This window comes from Mesoplodon densirostris, chromosome 1 (genome assembly GCF_025265405.1).
Source record: "Mesoplodon densirostris isolate mMesDen1 chromosome 1, mMesDen1 primary haplotype, whole genome shotgun sequence".
NCBI lineage: Eukaryota > Metazoa > Chordata > Mammalia > Artiodactyla > Ziphiidae > Mesoplodon > Mesoplodon densirostris.
This window is the reverse complement of record NC_082661.1, coordinates 5,192,871-5,211,454: the sequence shown is the minus strand read 5'-3', so window position 1 is coordinate 5,211,454 and position 18,584 is coordinate 5,192,871. Positions and strand designations below refer to the sequence as shown.

Genomic DNA, 18,584 nt, shown 5'->3' with positions numbered 1-18,584 from the left:
AAGCAGAAACTAACACACCACTGTAAAGCAATTATACTCCAATAAAGATGTTAAAAAAAGTGTATACAAAAAAAATGTAGGTTGCTTTATATTAGATTTAACTTTTATTTCTTTGTGTCAGAGGAATTCTTTTGATCCATTCGCTGTGATCACTGGAGCTCTTTATTCTTATGGATTTGTATTTTTATGGATTTTGTGTGTGTGTATATTTGGACTCAATAGAAATGTAAGAAATCACAATCAAACATTGTGTACTCTCATTTCAATTGCAAGAAAGAAAACTCTGGAAAATATGAGAAAGAATGAGAAACCTTGAAGTATAATTCCACCTCCTTGTGCCACCTTCAGTTTTGTCCTGAAAAGACAGGACTTAAATTTTAAAAATATATCTACTGTGTATTACCCTGGTTGGTTTTTCTTAGTGCTTCGTGTACCAGAAGCTTCCAAGGCATTATGCATTGTGAAGATTGTAAAAAGACAGTATAGAGATGATTTACTGTTGAAGGTAGAATTTAGCTCTTGCAATTCTCAACACAAATTATTTGGTGATGCTTTAAGAATGTACCTATGTTTTATTGTCTCAGGTATTTGTACAAGCTCTGTGACCTGCACAAGGAATGTGATAACTACACTGAAGCAGCCTATACCTTGCTTCTCCATGCGAAGCTTCTGAAGGTAGTAAAAATTACCATATACTTTCGTGATCCTGTCGTTATAAATTATAAGATCATTTAACATTTGATTTTTCCATGACAGATTTCAGTAGACCTAGAACTTAAGATTTTATGGATGTTGACTCAATGCAATGACATAAACAAAGAGAGTTAAGAAGTACTTTGATTATAGATTTGGCTCTCCTGAATGCAAATTGGACAAGATGTCAGAGCAAGTTATCACTGAGCATCTTAAACACCCATCATTGGTCTGCCAGCAGTGAGTTAGAGATTCTGCGATTCCTTATTCCTGCCAACAGGACCCAGTCATGCCGGAGGGCGACCTCAGTAAGAAGGAACTTCTGTGGTACAATAGCTAAGAGAGAGGATGAGCCCACCTCTCATTATTTTTTCAGAGTGTAGGGACCAGATCATGACTTTTCTCTCGGTATGTTCTAAGCGGTTCCATTGAGATCTCCTGTTGGTCCATCAGTTCATGTTTGACTTCCTGCCTGATTCTCCTGGGGGATGTTACCCCTCAGCATAGGTCTGGCATGACAGCTTTCAGCTCTCAGTGTCCTTTTGTTATTCAGATAGCTTTGGACATTGGGGTGTGTGTGTGTGTGTGTGTGTGTGTTTGTGTGTGTGTGTGTGTGTGTGTTTTGCCATAATATATTCATGCTTTCCCCATGTCCATTTTCAGCCCAGTTAGTCATACAGAGTGGACCCACAGTAAATAACTGGGTGGTTGTTTGTATTGATGGATGGCAAGATGGATGTGTGGATGGATGGATGGATGTGTTGATGGATGGATGGATGGATGTGTGGTTGGGTGGATTGATGGATTCATGGATGGATGGATGTGTGGATGGATGTGTGGGTGGATGGATGGATGTGTGGGTGGATGGATGTGTGGGTAGGTAGGTGGATAGATGAGGGAATTTCTTTACAACTTCTAGTTTTATACTTCAAAACTTTAGCAAGTCACTGGATCATCTTTCCCATTATACCCTCATAAAAAATTGAAAAATTATAAACTAGGTAAAGAGGAACAGCTCTGAGAGTTAGAACTGAGTTGAGTGTCCCTACATAAAGATTGCTCATTCAAGGGATCGTGTGTCTAAACTCAAGCCAGGCCCCCGCATACCAAGAACTGAATGAAAGGAAACCAGATGAGATTACATTAAAAATGAGCATTAAGCAGTGTCTGCCGGGTGCTGAGAGGACTGAGGAGGGGGCCGTGTTAGGCAGTGAATCCCCAGCAAGAATCTTCCAGCCCTTGGCCCAGTCCTGAACTCTCCAGTAGCTTGTGTGAGATGCATACTCATAAGCTGCTTTAGGGACACTGGAGTGTGGAGATTGACCTTTGCCTGAAAACAAGAGTCCTTTATAAAGAAACCACAATGAGACTCGTTTCAATCTGAATGCCTCATCCATAGTCATCCATGATACCCCTTTGGCTTTGCACCATATAAAGCTCTCCTAAGGACTGTCATTTACGAAGGTAGAGATATCAGTTGGGGCATCTCACACCAGCCATCCCACTTTGAATTCTAATGGCTTTCATTTGTTAGAAACCCAAATTTTAGTAACAAGGTGATTTTTAAAGTACGAAGATATATCTTTTACACGAGGGAAATTAAAATGGGCTTGACAAGCTGCTTGGTCACCCTTACTCTCTCTCATAGTACATAAACTTTTCTATGGGCGTGTGAATGTAAAATAGATATATGTGTATGAAGTATCATTTGTTTAATCATTGCACTTATTGAGCACAGACAGGTTTGTCACAAACGGTACAAGGATGTTTCACAACCCAAATCAGTGGGCCCAATTGCATTATCATTTCCACTGGGGTTTTGAATTTTCCAGTTAGATGCCAAATAATCGCTCTCCGTATCTTTTACATCATTACATATTGCAGTTTGTCCTAAATATGTTTTGATATTGCAGTAAATGTGAATTCATGCTGGTTAATCAACAGACTAAAGAACGTTCCTTGTATCTTTATGAAAATTCTTCACCATGATTGATATATTCTTGTTCATTGAGTAAAAATCCTCAAATAGGGTCTTCTTTTTTTGGTTAAGGCTATTTTGTCAAAAATAAAAACAAGGGCAATAAAAACATCAACCTTTCGCCTAGCAATCAAGTTATTTCATCTCATTGTTTAAGTGGAAGGTATAAAGGAGTTTTGCTTCTCCATTCAATATTTTTTAGGTGATTTTAAACTCCCAGGAAGTTATTTGGCATCCAGACTTTCTTATTCTTATTTATCTTATTGTAGTTCCATTTCAGAATCATGTAAAATTTTACTTTTACCCTTCATGAAAGTAGAAATCTGGCCATGTGGTGAAAATGCCACAATTAATTGAGTTTGTAACTCCCAGTTTATGGTTGGGCTACGCACTTCTCATTTGAAGGTGAAAGAATTTGCAGCAGCGTGAAGGTTTCTCATTCTTACTTGACATTCCAGGTGCTAGAGAGCCCATCTGGCCCCATGGCCCTTTCACCCTGTTCCTTGGAGCCCTGGGGTCCAGCACAGAGTGCTCCAGAGCCCCTCTGGCTTCGGGAAGGTGGGAGGGGGTGTGTGCTGTGAGAGCCCGCCTCTTGGGGAGCCTTGTACTTTTGCAGGCCTGTCCCTTGGGGCCTTTGCCCTCTGCCCCAGTGGTTCCTGTCCATTTGTCATGCCCCCTAAAATGTGGCACCACAGCTGGTCCCATTGCTCCAGATGTGGCCTGGCTAGCCCTGAGTCCAGTGGGGACCCTCCCACCCCGCTGTGGTCCAGGCAGCCTGCAAGTCCGCTGCTTTCTTGGTAGCATCCTCACTGTCCTGTCTTAAAACAGGGTCAAGACCCGCCTCCTGAGTCCAACTGATGAGTGAGCTAGCTCATCCTGATTCTTTCCTCCAGGGAGCCTCCGCAGAACCCCTCGTCCTGCCTCCCGCCCTTAAATTGCCCATGAAATCTTTTCTGCAGAGTTATTATATACCACTGTGCTCTAATTTGTAATAGCACTCTCTCTGAGGCAGGCATCTTCTGACTCACCTTTGACCTGGTGCCTTGCACATAGTAGGTCCCCACCAAATACTGAGGCTTATTGAACCCTATATTTAGTGCCGTTGATTTCTTGAGCATAAGTTTAGGAGTTTAGGTGTCAAATGAGCTTGCCTTCACTTTGATGCATCCTTCCTTCATCCCATAAGTCCACTGTCACGTCCTCAAACGCTGGCCGAGCCCTGCCTTTGCGACAGGCAACGTGCCTAGAGCTGAAGATCCCAAGACACCTCCCTGTCTGTAAGGAGCTTTCTTTACGACCTGTAAGTGGAATCCATGTGCCTTCTGCTGTTGATTAAAATGTTGAGCAGCGCAGGACTGAGGCCGCCACCCAGGGATGCCCCACTTGAGGCAGCCACAGATCACCCGGTTCCTCATTCATCTGGAAGGTTCCAAGGCATCATGGGCAAGCTGACAGTTCTGTGCTGTCCAGAACCTGCTGGGTTTCTCTTCTGTGTGAATCTAGACCCAGCTTTGCCTTCTTCTTTCTTTCACTCGTCTTGAGGCCTCTGCACAGAGGTTCTGCCCTCAATTCCAGACCCGACAGCCTGATGGCAGCAGGCCCAACGACCCCCGGAATCATGGCCCGAGTGCCCACACTGAATTCAGGGCTTACTGTGCATTCTGACCTGACGGTAGGGAAACGGTAGCCCTGGCCGTGCCCTCACCAGGCACCGCTTACGCTTTGCTTTTGCCTCAGTGGTCGGAGGATGTGTGCGCGGCCCACCTCACCCAGCGGGACGGGTACCAGGCGACAACACAGGGGCAGCTGAAAGAGCGGCTCTACCAGGAAATCATCCACTACTTCGACAAAGGCAAGGTAAAACAAAAATGCAATTTTTCTGGTGTTTTCCTCTTTGTGTGCACCTTCTTGCAGCGTTGTAAACACATTTTTTTTTTTTTATTTTTTTTTTGTGGTATGCGGACCTCTCACTGTTGTGGCCTCTCCCGCTGCGGAGCACAGGCTCCGGACACGCCCGCTCAGCAGCCATGGCTCACGGGCCCAGCCGCTCCGTGGCATGTGGGATCCTCCCAGACCGGGGCACGAACCCGTGTCCCCTGCATCGGCAGGCAGACTCTCAACCACTGCGCCACCAGGGAAGCCCAAACACATTTTTTAACACATGGTGTTTGTGGTACCAGAAATTTGTTACAGATTGTATATCTGAAGGTTTTATGCATGGCCCTTCTGCTGGCACTTCTAAGTACAAATCCTAGCAAAAATAAAAATCAGTCGCCCTTTTGTAGATGCTCTGCTGAAAGTTAGGACTGAAAAGCACAAGTGTTTTCATAGTCCTTGCCAGAGAGAACCCAGGCTGGGACACTGATTTGGGGGAATTTCTGGCTACGTTAGAGCTAATGCTTTCCTTTGACAGTTTGCGTTTTTCTGTTGTCACCAAAATATTATTCCCATGGCAAGACCAATGTCGCTCATGTTGGTGTCCTCTCCATTAACTGGCTCAAACAAAATTATTTAATCTGTTGACTTCTACTAAAAGGAAACCTGCCATCATTTTAATCAGCCAGTAATAGGTCTCATCACTGTAGTTCATGTGATTCAGATAAATAATAACTATTAAAATAAAGGCGGGGGGGCTTCCCTGGTGGCGCAGTGGTTGAGAGTCCGCCTGCCGATGTGGGGGACACGGGTTCGTGCCCCGGTCCGGGAAGATCCCACATGCCATGGAGTGGCTGGGCCCGTGAGCCATGGCCACTGAGCCTGCGTGTCTGGAGCCTGTGCTCCGCAACGGGAGAGGCCACGGCAGTGAGAGGCCCGCGTACCGCAAAAGAAAAAGGGGGGGGGGCTTCTTCAGTTAAGAAGTTTTTAAAATCTGCCACCAAAGTGACTTCTAAGCTCATTCTGTGCCTTCATCAGGATTCTTAACTCATCTCAGTTACCAGCCTTTTTTTTTTTTTTTTTTTTTTACCTTGAGAAAAGTGAACAGAGAATTCCACGACGGCACCTGTATTCGTTTCTTAGGGCTGCAGTAACATAGGCCTACCCACTGGGCAGGAATCTGTTCTCTCACAGTTCTGGAGGCTATAAAACCAAAGTCAGCATGTCGGCAGGGCTGTGCTCTCTGAGAATGATTCAAGGGGAGAATCTGCTTCCTGCCTCTCTCTTAGTGTCTGGTGATGCCAGCAGTCCTTGGCTTGTAGATATATCACTCCAGTTTCTGCCTCCATATTCGTGTGGCTTTTTCCCTGTGTGTCACTGTGTCCAAATCTTCTAAGAGCACCGATTATTGGATTTAGGGCCCACGCCATCCAGTGTGACCTCATCTTAACTTGATTACGCCCAAAGACCCTGTCTCCAATAAGGTCACATTCACAGATACCAAGGGTTAGGACTTCAACATATCTTTTGGCGGGGAACCAGTTCTACCCCCAGCAGCACCCATATCGGGAAAGGATGATGACTGACCCTTTTTGTGGTTGTCGACATAAACCGAACCCTTTTGAAAAAATCATGTGTGTTTTATTTATTCCCTGGGGTCCGTGACATGGGACAAAAATCAAAATATTCAGAATAGCATGAGGATTGGCCAGAGGCCACTTGGAAATGGTCTGTGAATTATACCTGGTCCTATAGCAAAATAGAATATATTTCTTCATAGAAATGAGATGGTTTCACAAGGAAGGCCAACTGCTAACATTTTATTAGCTTAGCCAGGGGAATTCTGTTTCTCGACAAACTGCTGAAAAAGTGGATCCATTCCTTCCCCCGATGGCTTTCTGGCTTACTATGTTTTTGAGAAGGGTAATCAGGTGTTATGGAGGGGGCAGAACAGGAGGTGGGACCCCAGAGAGGCCCAGGAAGCCTGAGGGCCAGAGGTCACTGGGGCTGAAAGAGTGTGTGCCTTTGCTGAGAGTCATTCTGGGCTCTCACGTCCTCTGGCAGCACTGGCCCCGAGGTCTCTCCAGCCACATCTCAGCTCTCCTCCCTCCCTCGCTCCTTATATTCTGGCCACACCACCCCTTCTGGGTCCTCATCCGCCCCAGCCCTTCCTGTCTCTGCCTGGCGGGCCTCTGCTGCTCCTGCCCTTGGCTCCTCTGTCCTCATCCAGCTTAATGTCACCTCTGCTCTGATGCCCACAGTGCCCTCTTCTTTTCCTATATAGCGCTTAACCACAATTTGCAACAGTAGATTTGCGCGTGTATTTCTTTAGCGAGTCTCCCATAGGCCATGAGCTCTGGGAGGATAGAGGCCACACACGTGTAATCCCTCACAGCACACGTAACTCTCAGACAGAGCCGGGCACGTAACACAGGGGCGTTTGTTAGATGAACAAAGAAATCAGTGAAAGAATGCATGAACAAATGAGTGAATACTCAGCATTTAAGGGTGATTTCGGACAGATGAGAGGTGCTCATGGACAGCAGGACAGCTGGCCTTCAATAAATAATAAATTGAGGAACCAAGTGGGTTTGGTTTTGTTTTTAGCCAAAGTAGCCTCATACGGAGGGGAAAAAAATGAACGTGTTCAGTTTAGAACAGTGGTTCTCAACCGGGACCCTTTCACGTTATCATGCCTGGGGCTGTGGATGGGACTGGCATCAGGTGGGTCAAGGTCAGGGATGCCGCTCAACATCCTACAAGGCAGACAGCCCTTGCCACACAGAATTATCCAGCCCAGAATGTCAATCGTGGCCAGGTTGAGAAATCCTGGTTTTGAAAAACTAATTCAAGTGATAAAGCATTACAGGCAAAAAGAGAAAGGGGCTGAAGGCATGTTCTCACATGTTTCTGTGTTTTGGAGGAGACAGAGGATGGCTCTGGTCAAGTGAGCACTTAGCTCACCTGGAGTCAAGAATGTTCAACTTGATTGAACTTGTTAATCAAAACTGAGGAGAGGGCTTCCCTGGTGGCGCAGTGGTTGAGAGTCCGCCTGCTGATGCAGGGGATGCGGGTTCATGCCCCGGTCCGGGAGGATCACACATGCCGCGGAGCGGCTGGGCCCATGAGCCATGGCCGCTGAGCCTGTGTGTCTGGAGCCTGTGCTCCACAACGGGAGAGGCCACAACAGTGAGAGGCCCGCGTACTGAAAAAAAAAAAAAAAAAAAAACTGAAGAGAATCGTCTTCATGGCAGCTGTTAGAGGCGTACTGGCAAAAGAGACTGAAAAGCCATTTTTGAATGCCCATAACTTCTCCATGAGAACGTTAAAAAGAAACGGAAGTTCACGCATCTTTCTGAGGCTAACATGAGGGTGAGGGAGAAAATTTCATCAAACGAAATTTCAAGTACCTGGATGATGAGCCGCAAAGCAAAAAAAATCGTTTTAACATCAACAAGCATTTAATTTCCTGGGGAAAAACTAACAGAAGGAAGTAAGTATCCATCTTCTGTAGTAACTGGGACAGGCTGGAATCTGCTGGGGTTTCGGCCTCTCACCATCTCAGTGGTGCTACACAACCCAGATGGATTTCTCACTCATGCTGCCGGTCCGTCCTCACTTCTGGGGACCCAGTGAGCGGAGGTCCCAACACAAAGGAATGCAGCCTCAGAGGGACAGTGAGTCACTGCCCGGCCCCTACACGCTTGGCCCAGAAATGACACATGCGTTTGTGCTCGTGTCATTGACTAAAGCAGATCATGTGGCCACAACGAGCTTCAGTGGGTGGGGAAGTGCCCAGAAGGGAAGGCAATGTACATAGCGCCTACATCTACCAGGTAAACCAGGTAAACTACCAGGATATTGAATCGGACAAGTGAGGCGGGGTTCTAACCTAGGGCTCTCAAGGCACGTGGAAATGACCTAAGTATATGTATGTTCTAAAAAGGTAATATTCCCTCTAATCCCCCAATTGCACAGCTTCCCACAAGTGGACATGTGAAAATAGACCATCTCCAGAACCTGGTGCTGGGCCAGCTCCTCCGTAGTTGAATTTCTTCCTCGGGTTAGGGAGGGGTTGGGAACGACATGACCAGGCTGGGCAGTGCAAGGGCAGCAGCACCTGAGAACTGGTTCCAGCTCCCTGTGGCCAGGACGCCCGAAGTCTCAGCAGGTGGGGAGTTGGGGCGGCAGGAGGTCACAGCAGAAGGTAAGTTTGCTTCTTCATGCTAGATTTAGAATCACATTCGTTTAGGAAACAAGACCGAGACATGGTCTTATTATACCTGCCAAGTGTTGGGTGTATGCGGTGATTTGAGAAAGAACATCCTTCCTGCCTGCTCTGGAATAAGACCATGGCTGAGGTCGTTGCTGCAGATTCAGAGCTTGACCTTGGGAAGGACCAGATGCACACATTTCTGTGCTCCGTGCCCAGACTGAAGTTTTGTTTTTTGGGTTTTTGTTTTTGTTTTTTTGTGGTACGTGGGCCTCTCACTGTTGTGGCCTCTCCCGTTGCGGAGCACAGGCTCCGGACGCGCAGGCTCAGTGGCCATGGCTCACGGGCCCAGCCGCTCCGCGGCATGTGGGATCTTCCCGCACCGGGGCACGAACCCATGTCCCCTGCATCGGCAGGCGGACTCTCAACCACTGCGCCACCAGGGAAGCCCTGGTTTTTTTTTTTTTAATTGAAATATAGTTGATTTACAATGTTGTGTTAGTTACAGGTGTACAGCAAAGTGATTCAGTTATATGTGTGTGTGTGTGTGTGTATATGTATATTCTTTTTCAGATTCTCTTCCATTATAGGTTATTGTAAGATACTGAGTAGATTTCCCTGTACTATACAGTGGGTCCTTGTTGGTTATCTATTTTATATATACTAGTGTGTCCACGTTAATCCCAAACTCCTAATTTATTCCCCCCCACTTCCCCTTTGGTAACCATAAATTTGTTTTCTATGTCTCTGAGTCTATTTCTGTTTTGTAAATAAGTTTATTTGTATCATTTTCATAGATTCCACATACAAGTGATATCATATATCTGTCTTTCTCTGTCTCGCTGACTTCACTTAGTATGATAATCTCTAGGTCCATCCATGTTGCTGCAAATGGCATTATTTCATTCTTTTTTTTGGCTGAGTGCTATTCCGTTGTGTTTATATACCACATCTCCTTTATCCATACTCATCTGTCGATTCTTGGGGAAAAAAATATCTTGAAATGGGTGATAGTTGACAAGTGATTCAGCCCATGGGAATTTGAAGAAAGGCTGCTCATTGTGGGGTCCTCTGGGTAGAGGTGCCCAGGGAGCCAGCCCTCCTATGATGCGGGGCTCCGACCTGAGCTGTCTGCTACGAGAGTCACAGGACCCATGCAGCCATGAGCACTTGAAACGTGGCCAGTCCAAACTGAGACGCACCATCAGCGTACAACAGCACTGGATTTCTAAGGCTCAGCGTGAACAAGAAACTGTTGTTATGAGCTGAATTGTGTCCACCAGAAATTCATGTGTTGATGCCCTAATCCGACTACCTTGGAAGGTGACTATTTGGAGATGGGGCCTGATCCAATATGACTGAACTCCATATAAGAAGAGGAGATTTGGGGCTTCCCTGGTGGCGCAGTGGTTGAGAGTCCGCCTGCCGATGCAGGGGACACGGGTTCGTGCCCCGGTCTGGGAAGATCCCACATGCCATGCAGCAGCTGGGCCCGTGAGCCATGGCCGCTGAGCCTGCGCATCCAGAGCCTGTGCTCCACAATGGGAGAGGCCACAACAGTGAGAGGCCCGCGTACCGCAAAAAAAAAAAAAGAGAAGAGATTAGGACAAAGACACACACTGAGCAAGGACTAGGTGAGGACACAGGGTGGGGATTTGTCTCACAAGCCAAGGAGAGAGGCCTCAGAGGAAAGCATCCCTCTGACAACTCGGCCTTGGCTTCTCGCCTCCAGAACTGTAAGGAAATACATTTGTTTAAGGCGTCCAATCTTTGGAACTTTGTTATGGCAGCCTGTCAAACATCTCATTAATTTTGTATTATTGATTACATTTGAAAGAATATTCAGGTATAGTAAATATTACTAAAATTAATTCCACTTTTTTTAAGAGTTTGCTCATTTTTAAAGCTTTTTTCTTTATTTTAAAAATAAATTTATTTATTTTTGGCTGCGTTGGGTCTTCGTTGCTGCGCACGGGCTTTCTCTAGCTGCTGCGAGCAGGGGCTACTCTTCATTGCGGTGTGCGGGCTTCTCATTGCGGTGGCTTCTCTTGTTGCAGAGCACGAGCTCTAGGTGTGTGGGCTTCAGTAGTTGTGGCATGCGGGCTTATTAGTTGCTCTGCGGTATGTGGGATCCTCCCAGACCAGGGATCGAACCCGAGTCCCCTGCATTGGCAGGTGGATTCTTAACCACCGCGCCACCAGGTCCCTAATTCCACTTTTTAAAATGTGGCTACTAGAAAAACTGTACATGTATCTTGGCTGATGGTTCCATTGGACAGTGCTGCTCTGAGCCAAAGACTTTGCATTTGTTGAGAACGGTGTCTGCTAGCACACCCATCCACAGGCTGCTGGTAAATCGAAGCTTTACTGCATGTCCTTTGGAGTCATCACAGGCAGCAGCATTGCTTACGTGCTTGTTGGGATATATTCCTTACACTAAATGAATATTTTGAAAAACTGAAATAAATCTAAGAGAATTAGGAAATGGGAACCAAAGCCAGGAGATAATAGAATGTATGTCAGAATGACAAGGGGAAGCATGATCACAAGCACCAAAATTGGATTTTTTTTTGCTTGTGACCCAGTGTCATTTCTGTAATTTGAAATAAGTGTCCAGAGTATGGTTGTTCTCAGCATTAGGGGATTTGGAGAGATGGGCATGTGAAGCGCTCTTTTATGAACAGAAGATCCTCTGAATGAAATACAGACAAGGCACCGGTAGGCAGGGAAGGAAAGAGAAGAAACACAGGCAGTTATGAAGATAAACCATAAGAAATCAGGAAGAAGCAACATAGCTTTGTTGGAGCAAGATGGAGTTTTCTGGTACTTAGCTATTTTATTTTTAAAATTTAGAATTATGCCTCTCCGTTGTTTTCTTCTGTGCTTTGACCAAAGTCTATTATAATCTTATTATTAGTTTCCCAAGCTCTTAAGGATGCGTCACGTTTTCTCACTGTGATTTGTGTGTCCAAGTGCCTTCGGGGATGAGTGTTCCGACTGACTAGCTCTGAGGTCTGCACTTTCTTGGCCCGGTTCTACCTGGGACACTGCTGAACAATGCGGGTCTCTGAGCAGAAGTCAGCTCATCCAGCGTGTTTTCCCCATGAGCTCTCAGCCTGCCTGACTCTCAGTCCAAGATGCAGTACCCACATCCATCCCTGCCATTCTGCTCCCCGGGCCACCATTCTGGGCTCTAACAAAGTGGCCATGGCATCATAGCTTGAATCGCTCCAAGAATGCCCAAACCTCAGGGTCCCCCAACCTCCTCTACAGGCAGATCCAGGCTTCTACCTGGCAGGTGAGACCGCTTACAGCAGGGCTCTGCCCACGTATCTACCCTCTTGTCACCCACAGCATCTGGCCTCTTTCTGAACATGCTTTTTGATTCCCAGCCCCAGATGGGGAGCGGGCCCTTCTCACCTGCCGTCTCTTGTGGTGACTTCTTCCCACCTCCTACGCATGCTTTCGTGCTGTCTCCACCTTGGAGCCTTTCCTGCCCCCCCATGCAGAGAGGGTCCTGTCTCTGGGCTCTCCCTGCCCTGGCCAGGAGCTATTTCTATGTATCCTGTATCCCCTCCTTGGAGTATCTCACACTTGAATGGTCCCCTGAGTCCCCTGGGGATCTTGTTAAAATGCAGATTCTGGGAACTTCCTTGGCGGTCCAGTGGTTAAGATTCTGCACTTCCACTACAGGGGCGCAGGTTTGATCCCTAGTCGGGGAGCTAAGATCCCATGTGCTGCATGGTTCATCCAAAGAAATAAATTAAAATGCAGATTCTGATTCATTAGGTCTTGGGAGAGGCCTGAGGCTCTGCATTTCTAAGCAGCTCCCAGTAATGGCAATGCAGCTGAGCCAGGGTCCACTCCTGGGTCACCAGGTCCTGCTTTGACTGGAGCTCCTTGGGGACAGGGCAGGCTGTGTCTGACACTTCTGTTTGTCCCTCTTCGGGAGCCCTGTGCTGCACCCAGACTGGGTATTCAGTCACTTTTTTTAAGTAGACTATTTTTTAATAGCAGTTTTTAGGTTCAGAGCAAAATTGTGCAGCAGATGGGGAGAGTTCCCATGCACCCCTGCCCCCGCGCCGACATGTGTAGCCTCTCCCACTGTTAACTGTCATTTTTATTGAATTAAGCGCATTCTGGCCAATGCTTGAGCAAACACTGGAGAAGGCCGCCCTCACTCAGACATTCCACAGAGTTCCTAACATGGGGCTTATTTGTCTCACGTGTGTGGCCTGGCCTCCTGACACAGACTCTGAGCCCCGGAAACGTCTGAAGGGCATGCCCCCTGCCCCCCACTCCTGCCCGGCAGCCCCCTGGGGCAGATCCCTGTCCTCATTCCAGAGGTGCCGGTCTTGGGACTGTACCTTTTCCGCAGGCTCGTTTCCCAAGCCTGATGCTGACTTGGCTTACGTGCTGCCTTCATTGCAGAAGTTGTGGGTGGAATAAAGACAGATTCTTCCAAGACCTGGGCCGGCTTTTCCTGCCTGGACTCCCGTACGTCTGCCAGAAATAAGTCCTCGGTCAGAATGATCGCAGGGGTGGACCAAGTGAACAGGCAGGGATGGTCATGTGGGGAAGGCCGTCTGGCATCGGCCACAGGCTCTGACTTCACTGCTGACTCAAGGTCCATCCCAGGCCCATGTTCTAAATGTTCTCCTGCAGCACATGAGTATTTAAATCACAAGAGTTTCTTGGGTTTGATTTTACACGTGTTTCGTTTTAGGGGGAAAAATTGCATTTTGGGTTTAAAACCATATATTTGGGTAATGGGCCTTAATACTACAGTTGGACTTGAAGACCAGTGATGGCTGAGGACCACACAATTGTAAAATGGACTCTGCCCAGTACCTGAGCCTGGCAAAAGTATGACTCAGTTATAGCTCCACTGATACAGACTGTCACCTTATGTGATTAAGGAAATCTTCACTATGTCCTTAATAGGTAGAAACTTTACACATCCTAGAGCTAATTTTCACTGTTTTAAATGTATGCAGCTACCCAGGGGAAGTAGGGGCTTACAGAACCCAAGGCAGATTTGTGTCCTGGAAACCGTGAGCGCAGGCCCTTAAAGGAGCGGGTTCCCACCCCATCCCTTGGACGCCAGCACCTGCGGGGACACCCCAGGGCGCCCGCCAGAGACTGGGGTCAGACTGTATTAAAAGTCTGTCTACCTTTGTGCTCTGAAAGCAGCAACGCTGAATGGATTTTCTGCTCCTTCATATTGGACACTCCGGGGTTTGTTTTGTTTGTTTGTTTGTTTTTTGCGTTACGCAGGCCTCTCACTGCTGTGGCCTCTCCCGTTGCGGAGCACAGGCTCCGGACGCGCAGGTTCAGCGGCCACGGCTCACGGGCCCAGCCGCTCTGCGGCATGTGGGATCTTCCCGGACCGGGGCACGAACCCGTGTCCCCTGCATCGGCAGGCGGACTCTCAACCACTGCACCACCAGGGAAACCCCGTTTTTTAAATTATGTTCTGTTATCTTTCTGTATTGCTTCTTCACAAAAATCATTCTTTTATTTTTGCTTTTCCACCGCTTAAAAGAGTTTTGAATGTCTTTCAGCCCAGCTTTTGGTCTTTTCATCTGTTTCTTTCTCTCCAAAAAACGTCATTTCCATCTGTTTCCCTTTTCATTCTTCTGCACTTCTTCCTTCCTGGGCTAATAATTACTCCTTGCTCCTTTTCCTTTCTCTTTTTACCACCTGTTTTTGCATCTCCGGAAAGCCCACTGTCGGGTTTTATCGTGGCAGTCAAGCGTTCTGTCCTGAAGATGCTCTGAATTGTCTGTCTTACTGTGTTTGGTTGAGGCCTAGTAATTTTCAATAAAGCCCTTAGTTCAAGCAGTGCACTGAAAATTACCAGGCTTCTCTATGGAAGGTGTGTCTAAAGTAGAAGCCCTGCTCTCAAGAAAATGTCATCAGAGTGAGGGAGCCATTATTAACCAGCATTAACCTCCTCGAAAGCCAGGAAGCAGCCTGGCAGTGTCAGCAAAGGGGCACATAGCCGACAGCCCATGTGATGTATGAAGCTCTGGGATTCTTTTCAGCTGGAGCTCTGTCTTCTTTTCCCTTAAAATAACCTCGCCTTGAAGAAGTTTGCACTTTGCCTTGTGCCCAAGTCAAAAGAGAAGGCATCTTGCATCATCTTGTGAACTAAAAATAGGGGTTTGGAAGCAAGTTTCCACTTCTGATGAAATGGTTGCATTTCTTTTCTAAGTAGTGGGGGTGACATTTTCTCATCCTCTGAGTTTCCTTTTAAAAACACAGTTGTCATTGAGAGGAATTACAGGTGCGAGCATCATACCACCCTCCTCTTGGTTTGCTCTCAGCATTTCCAGAATTTTCAAAAATCCTGATATTTGCCAGAATCTGTTCAATTAGCAAGAATTTGGCTGGAGTGCTCAGAGATTATGTGTTAATGATGATTCGCCCCCAGAAAAGAACGATTTATGATCAGAGCAGGAGAAAATCAAGGTTTAGAGTCGGTAACAACCCTGCTGCCCTACACCCCGCCCTGAAGGACCCCTCACACGTGTTTCCACCACCCAGCCTCCTGGGTGCCAGGTGCCACCTGCACCCATGAATTACGGGGTGCAGGGGGGCGGGAGGGCAAAGGCCCGCCTCGAGGCGTGAGCAGGTAAATACCAAAACCCTCCTCTGGTCTGTTGCACTGGTGGGTGCTGAGTCAACCTACCTAACAGCTATGCGAATGACTCCCTCTTCTGAGGAGAAAGGGGAGACCTCCTTGTCCCCGAGAAGGTGACATGTAAACTGGGTCTTGACGAATGAGACAAAGCTTGCCAGATGATGGCTGGGAGGGCAGGGATTCCAAAGAGTGGGAATCACACTGGTCAAGGCCAGGGCTCCCGAAGACATCTCACTTTTCTGGAGAAGCCGAGAAGTCTGTCTCTCGGGGGGGCGAGGAAGGGGTCCTGGGAGACACAGATGCAGAGAACTTGGGAGCCAGTCTGTCCATGGCCTTGTGTGTCTCCTGAAGATTTGACTTACCCCATAAGGCACAAGAGCCAATGAGATTTTATGAACATAGACAAGGATGCCTTTATTTTCCTCTTTTCAGGGAGTGATTTTGGCTCCAAGGTGGCAGAAGCCCTGGGGGTGGAGGGCTGGAGCAGTGGTCTAGGCCTGACATGTGGTGGCCCAGGGAAAGGTGGTGGCAGCGGAGATGAGGAGAGGCAGGTGACAGCTCCAGAGACTTGAGTCAGCTGATCACACTGACTCTCAAATGGGGTCAATATCAGATGTGTGGACGCCCAGAGGAGCCGGGTACCAGACTGGCTCAGCCGCTGGGAGCAGAACAAGCCTCACGTGGCTGCAAAGCTGGCAGGGAAGTGACTTCTGATCAGTCCAGGGAGGTTTTACTTCCTTCCAAGCAGTTCGAGCAGCTCCGAGTGATGAGGCTCCATTCCTTCACGTGTGAATTCTTTTTCAAAGTAATTGATTTTCCAGCTAGTGATACCCAGGCTGTGTGGTGCAGCTTTGACCCCGTCACACCCTCATCCACGGGTCTGCATCTGTCCCTCCAGTCCCGGGGACAGCCCTCCGTGATCGTGTCCAAGGCCGCTCCTCCCGCTCTGAGCCCAGGATCCCCCACCCCATCCAGGACATCACTCTGGCCCGTCCACCCTCTCCCTGACAAGCAGCACCGTTTTCCTCTCCACTGGCTAATACACACTCGCCTACAACCATGCCATTATTTCTCCCATCTTTAAAAAAACTCTCTCTCGTTCTGACTCCCCTCGCCAGCTACTGCCTGTTTCTCTTCTTTCTCCAATCCTCCTTCAAGAGCTGTGTGTGCACCTCCTGTTCCTCCTCTCTTCTCCCTGACCCCACCCCCACATCACAGGTGCCCAATAATTATCTACAGAATGAGGGGTGAGTGACAGGATGTGTCCCTTCTCCTTCCAATCAAACCACCAAGGAAAAGGCAACTGTATCTTTCGCTGTCTGGTTTAGGCTTTCTAAGGGCTTGCAGAACTACAGATGTCCTGGCTTAAAGAAAAAGGAAAAAATCCTTTTTTTTTTTAGGGGGAAAAAAAAAAGTTATGCCTTCTCCATTTTTCCCCTGGGGCATTAAAACTGAGCAAACCATTTTCCATTTGGACTAATAAAGAATTGCTGTTGGGGCCTCCCTGGTGGCGCAGTGGTTGAGAGTCCGCCTGCCGATGCAGGGGACACGGGTTCGTGCCCCGATCCCGGAGGATCCCACATGCCGCGGAGCGGCTGGGCCCGCGAGCCATGGCCGCGGGGCCTGTGTGTCCGGAGCCTGTGCTCCGCAACGGGAGAGGCCACAGCGGTGAGAGGCCCGCGTACAGCAAAAAAAAAAAAAAAAAAAAAAAAGAATTGCTGTTGGGAAAAAAGGAACATGATTTCAATGGTCAGTAATTCTTGAGTACCTGGCTGCACCACAAGGCAGGATTTGTCTTCGAGTCGGTGTACGAACCTTTCCAGCAAGGCTTCCTAAGTCCAGCCCAAGTCCCAGATCCCACTGCGTTTCCTGCCCTACCAGAGGGCAGCCAGCCCATCTGACCCCCTTTCTCAGGCTCTGGCTCTGTCATGTGTGCACTCAGAGAGAGGGTGGCGTCGTTACTGCACGGTTGGGCAGCTTTGATGCAGAGCACAGAGCAAAGGCTCCATGGCAGGGGCTGGGAGAGTGGGGCCTGACTCACTCTCAGAAATGTCTTCAGAAAGTGTCCAGCCTTTGCTCAGATTAGTGGAGATCAGCTGAGAACCACAGGAGGAGCCAGGATGCAGCTTGGCTCAGGGAGAGATGGGGAGGCCTAGGGAGAGTGGAGGTGCCCATAAGGAGTCTCCATCCTGTCAGAAGAGGTTGTAGCAATGCCGGGACTGGCTGGGTCCCCTCTCGGCTGGACCACGCCCCTTGGAGTCGCCATCCAGACGTACGACACACATCTCTCCTGGGGAATCCAGCCCCTCATCGTCGAGGGACTGGAAGGAGATTCTCACTCGCGTCATTCCTGCAGTGAAGCACTCACTGGCCAGGGCATAAGGCTAGTTCTGGGCCACATGGGTCCCCTCCAGTGCTGAGGGCCCTCAAACAGTGCTCTGGAACCTTCCACAGCATTAGCTCTTCATCCATTTCCTGTGCAGGGCACTGGAAATGTAGAGGGTGATTGAATATGACTCTGTTCCCAACAGCTGCCTGGAAAGCCAGATGAATTTTAGAATGACTGCCATAAGAGCATCCCATAAAACATCTTCACTGGTGAGGGACTTAGAGCAAGTTAGCGGGTTCAACCGCAGTTGCACACCAATCTCCTGGTGAGTCGTCACTGGCCTGAGTTCTTTGTAAAGGGTGCTTGTCCAGGCTGCCATCTTGGTGTTCCTCCGCTGCCTCCCTGATCCTGTTAGATCGGTGTTGTCATTCTACCCAGCTGGTCACTCGTCAGCCTCACAGTTCTCCGTAGGAAAGCAATCGCTGATATGTGCTCTGCAGCCACTTCAGTCTTGGAACTAACGAAGGAATTTCATCAGAAAAAAAAAAAAAAAGTTTTCCGTTCACGACACTTGCATAAATGGGACTTCCTGGAACCGAAAGGTTCAGAAAGAAAAGATGATCATCTCAAGAGAATGTAGCTGGGATCATCTGATAAAAGGAGGAGGTGGGAAGAGTGTGCTCCGTGTTGGAAGTAAATGAACAAAGCCAAGGATGCTGTAAAATGGACTAAGGATTTCAAATCAGAAAGTAAAGTGGAACGTTGCTAGGGTGCTTTTTCATTTGGGACTGTGGTAAACCTCATCTGCCTACTGCATGTCTAAGAATGGAGCCAGGGTAGGGCGTTCAAT

The 18,584-nt window shown here is 48.0% G+C and overlaps 1 protein-coding gene across 2 annotated transcripts in view; it reads left to right on the top strand.

Annotated features, from left to right (window-relative positions):
• The window catches only part of DOCK1 (dedicator of cytokinesis 1), a 535,058-nt gene that overhangs the window by 463,043 nt on the left and 53,431 nt on the right, over window positions 1-18,584 (top strand). For both annotated transcript variants that reach the window (XM_060098409.1, XM_060098408.1), the window contains exons 37-38: window positions 585-675; window positions 4,409-4,528. In XM_060098409.1, the coding sequence (XP_059954392.1) occupies window positions 585-675; window positions 4,409-4,528 (211 nt within the window). The remainder of the gene's footprint in view (window positions 1-584; window positions 676-4,408; window positions 4,529-18,584) is intronic.